Raw genomic sequence first — 3,086 nt, 5'->3', positions numbered from 1 at the left:
TTCAGCTTACTTTGAATGTGACTTTAAGTCTGTAATGATGTTTTTGTTGTGCAAAAGCCTGAAGGATAAATAATCCTTTTCTCCATATGGCCAGGACAGGCTCTGTCAAGCGATCTTGAGCGAAAGGGAACAAATCAAGTGTGCTAAATTTATGTGAGGAGGGTAAACAAAAAACATTTCCATGACAAAAACAAGGCTTCGACCTGCAACAGACTCCGCATTTTGTCTCTCGTAGTTCCAGGCAAGAGCTTACATGGGACAAAAGACAGGCGTGTTTTAAAAAAAAATAATCATGACTAGAACTGCTAATTTCCTTTGTATTATAGAGCCTTAAAATTATACATTGGTAACACTGCAAATGTTTTATATTTTGACTGAATTATTTTAGGTTTTAAGAAGATCCTGTTTTAGGCTCAGCAGTTTGTGGATGTGCTTCCAGAGTTGTGTATCTAAGAAAACAAAAATCAAGTGGAAAACTACGATCAGATTTAAGGGTCCAGCTAAGATGTTTACACACAAAAAAGCCTTAAATCATTTCTAGTTTGAAGCAGGCCTCTCAAATAAAAAAAGAGAAAAAGGCCTCTGGCAGCACATAATGTAAATACTGCAAAGTGTAAACTGTCTGAGGCTGTTCTAATATGTGTGCTTGTTCCATTAATCCTAAAGGTCATCTGTCAGCCCACAGCCGTCCATGATGCGACATGTAAGGGGATTAAAATAAAACTTTAAACGTGAGAATGTTCAACTTTTCCTGTCATCCTCGTGAAACTTTTACCGCGATGAAAGCATCATAACCGATCTATTATAAATTCTCACGCCACTATTTAGTAAATAACTCATTTATCCAAAGGATTATAAACGGTTTAAATTTAGAGTAGGACTTCTACAACTGAGAGAACAGCGGGTGTAGGAGCAGGGAGAGGAGGAAGTTGTTCTGGATGTGGATGGAGGGCAGCTCCAGCTGATCGGATCCACTCACCGTGCTCGGAGATCACACCGGCTAGAGCGGGGTCCTCGTCCGACTTAAGGTGCTGCGGCTTGGCTTGCTTGCGTCGGGACATGCTGCTGCTGCTGCTGCTGCTGGCGTCAGGGCTGGCGATGCTGCTGCTGCTGCTGCTGAGTTCGCGCTCCGAGATGCGGCTGCGTTTTGCAGCTGCATCAGCGAAGAGCGAGCGGATCAACGCGCCCAAAAAGTTCGCAGAAACAGTCTGGGATCGCAGGAGATGGGGAAATTAGCCGGTGTTGCCGCTTCTGCCGCTGCCGCTGCTGCTGTGCGTTGGATTGCGCATGTCGGGATAATAATTATGATAGTGAATAATGCCTCGCGATTAATGGCACCGTGTGAAGGTGGGGAGGATTGGCTGGAGTCCAGCGGACGCGCATTGGATATGGTAATGAGGGACGGACTAAGCAATTAGCCGCTTCACTCTCAGACTTTATCCGTCTCTTTTTTTTTCCTCCCCCAACAGCACAACACACCAAATCCTCTGTTTTTACCCAGTTCACAGTTAGGTCTCCAACTGGGAACGCCGGGCTCTTCTCCCTTCCACTTTCACAAAGCTCACGGTCTTCTGATGTGCATCACTTCATGGTGCCACTTTTGCGCACAACTTCTAAAAGTGTCCGTCTTCTCGCTCTTTCTCTCTCAGTAACTTCTTCTCCTTTTTCCCCCTCTTCGGAGGCTGAACACTACTCCTGCCGCAAAGGAAGCGACGTTTAGTCTCAGAGATGTTTCAGGGCTTTAAAGTTCTTTTTTTTATCTCTGCGGGTAAAGTGGATGTTTGGTTTGCGGGGGGAAGTTTCCTGGCGCAAACTCCGCTTTGCCAAAACTTTGACGCGCCGTCTTCCGTGACCTGCAGCAGTCAGTCAGTGGGACCTAACACTCATCATGTGTTCCGATAAAAAAGAAGTGGCTTCAGTCTTCTGATCGCGGTGAAGTTCCTCTTGTTTTACTCCTCCTGCATGTCTCCGTGTTTCAGCTCCCTCCCTCACCACCCCCTCCCCGGTTGCGCCTCCTCGTCTCCTCGGTCGGTGCGCGCTCTCTCCAAAAAATAAAAGTCTCTTTCTTCGGTTTTTTTTTTTTTTTGGTTTTTGTTTGTGTGTTTGTTTGTTTTCTTTTCTGCAAACCAAACACCAAAACCCGGTTTCACCAAAACAAAACCAAAAATCACTCAGGGTCTTCCTTTTGGGTCGGCATCGAACTTTGAATTCATCTTCTGGCAGCAGCGCGCGCAGCGTCGGGCTCTCTGGTTGTTGGACATGGCTCTGCGTGTGTGTGAGTGTGTGTGTGTGGAGGGGGGACTGTGCTGTGCGTGTGTGTTAGTCAACCCCCAAGCAAAAGGTTCAGCCCATTGCTTTCAGCCACCACTAGGATGTACCACCACGTTACTGTTCAGTGGCTCGTCCTCAGCCTGCCCGCGTCAATCTGACTTCCCATCATAACACAACGGACGGTGTCACAAAAATGTGGACAAGCATTTCTCTAATTTACGCGGCAGAGGTCATTCCGTTTGTTTGTAATTACTGGAATTTTTTGTAAAAATATAGAAATATCAGTCAAAAGGAATATTTAGAATAAAAGTATGGCCTTCTTGTTTCCAAACGGATTTGTATGATTTTAAAACTGATTTTTCTTCACCAAATCTTTATTTAAAAGAGGTGAAACGATATGAAACAATACTCTGCATCTGTTGCAGCTCACTGGTTAACTGAAGTTACACATTCACCTTTTTTCCCCCTTTTTTCCTTTATTTATTTTTCATTATTACAGAATTGTGGATAAACGATAAGAGCGCAAATAAGATCAAATGTATGTGCAGCGATATCCCCGAAGGTCCTATCACGATTTAAGCATAGCAAACATGTATAACTCATCTTCATGTCGCATTACTGTTCATAATTGTTATAAATCTGGACACATTTTCTTCTCCTAATTGCGTTTATGTTTGACTATTTGCGCGCAAAACTTTCAAATTCCGCAGATTTTATTTTTGCCAACGCCGACATATTGTTTTTGTTTTTTAGCTGACATGAGTTCAGTTAGATCCCCACCACACCCCACCCCCACCCCACCCCCCCCCCCCCCC

The 3,086-nt window shown here is 44.6% G+C and overlaps 1 protein-coding gene across 1 annotated transcript in view; it reads right to left on the bottom strand.

Annotated features, from left to right (window-relative positions):
• sall3a (spalt-like transcription factor 3a) overlaps window positions 1-2,354 on the bottom strand; it is a 14,040-nt gene extending 11,686 nt beyond the window's left edge. The window contains exon 1 of the mRNA XM_017413235.3: window positions 980-2,354. Within this exon, the coding sequence (XP_017268724.1) occupies window positions 980-1,061 (82 nt within the window). The 5' untranslated portion in view covers window positions 1,062-2,354. The remainder of the gene's footprint in view (window positions 1-979) is intronic.
• Between the last annotated feature and the right edge of the window lie 732 nt (window positions 2,355-3,086).

The sequence above is a fragment of the Kryptolebias marmoratus genome, linkage group LG16, assembly GCF_001649575.2.
Source record: "Kryptolebias marmoratus isolate JLee-2015 linkage group LG16, ASM164957v2, whole genome shotgun sequence".
NCBI lineage: Eukaryota > Metazoa > Chordata > Actinopteri > Cyprinodontiformes > Rivulidae > Kryptolebias > Kryptolebias marmoratus.
The sequence above is the reverse complement of the archived record's forward strand: the minus strand, read 5'-3'. Positions and strand labels throughout refer to the sequence as shown.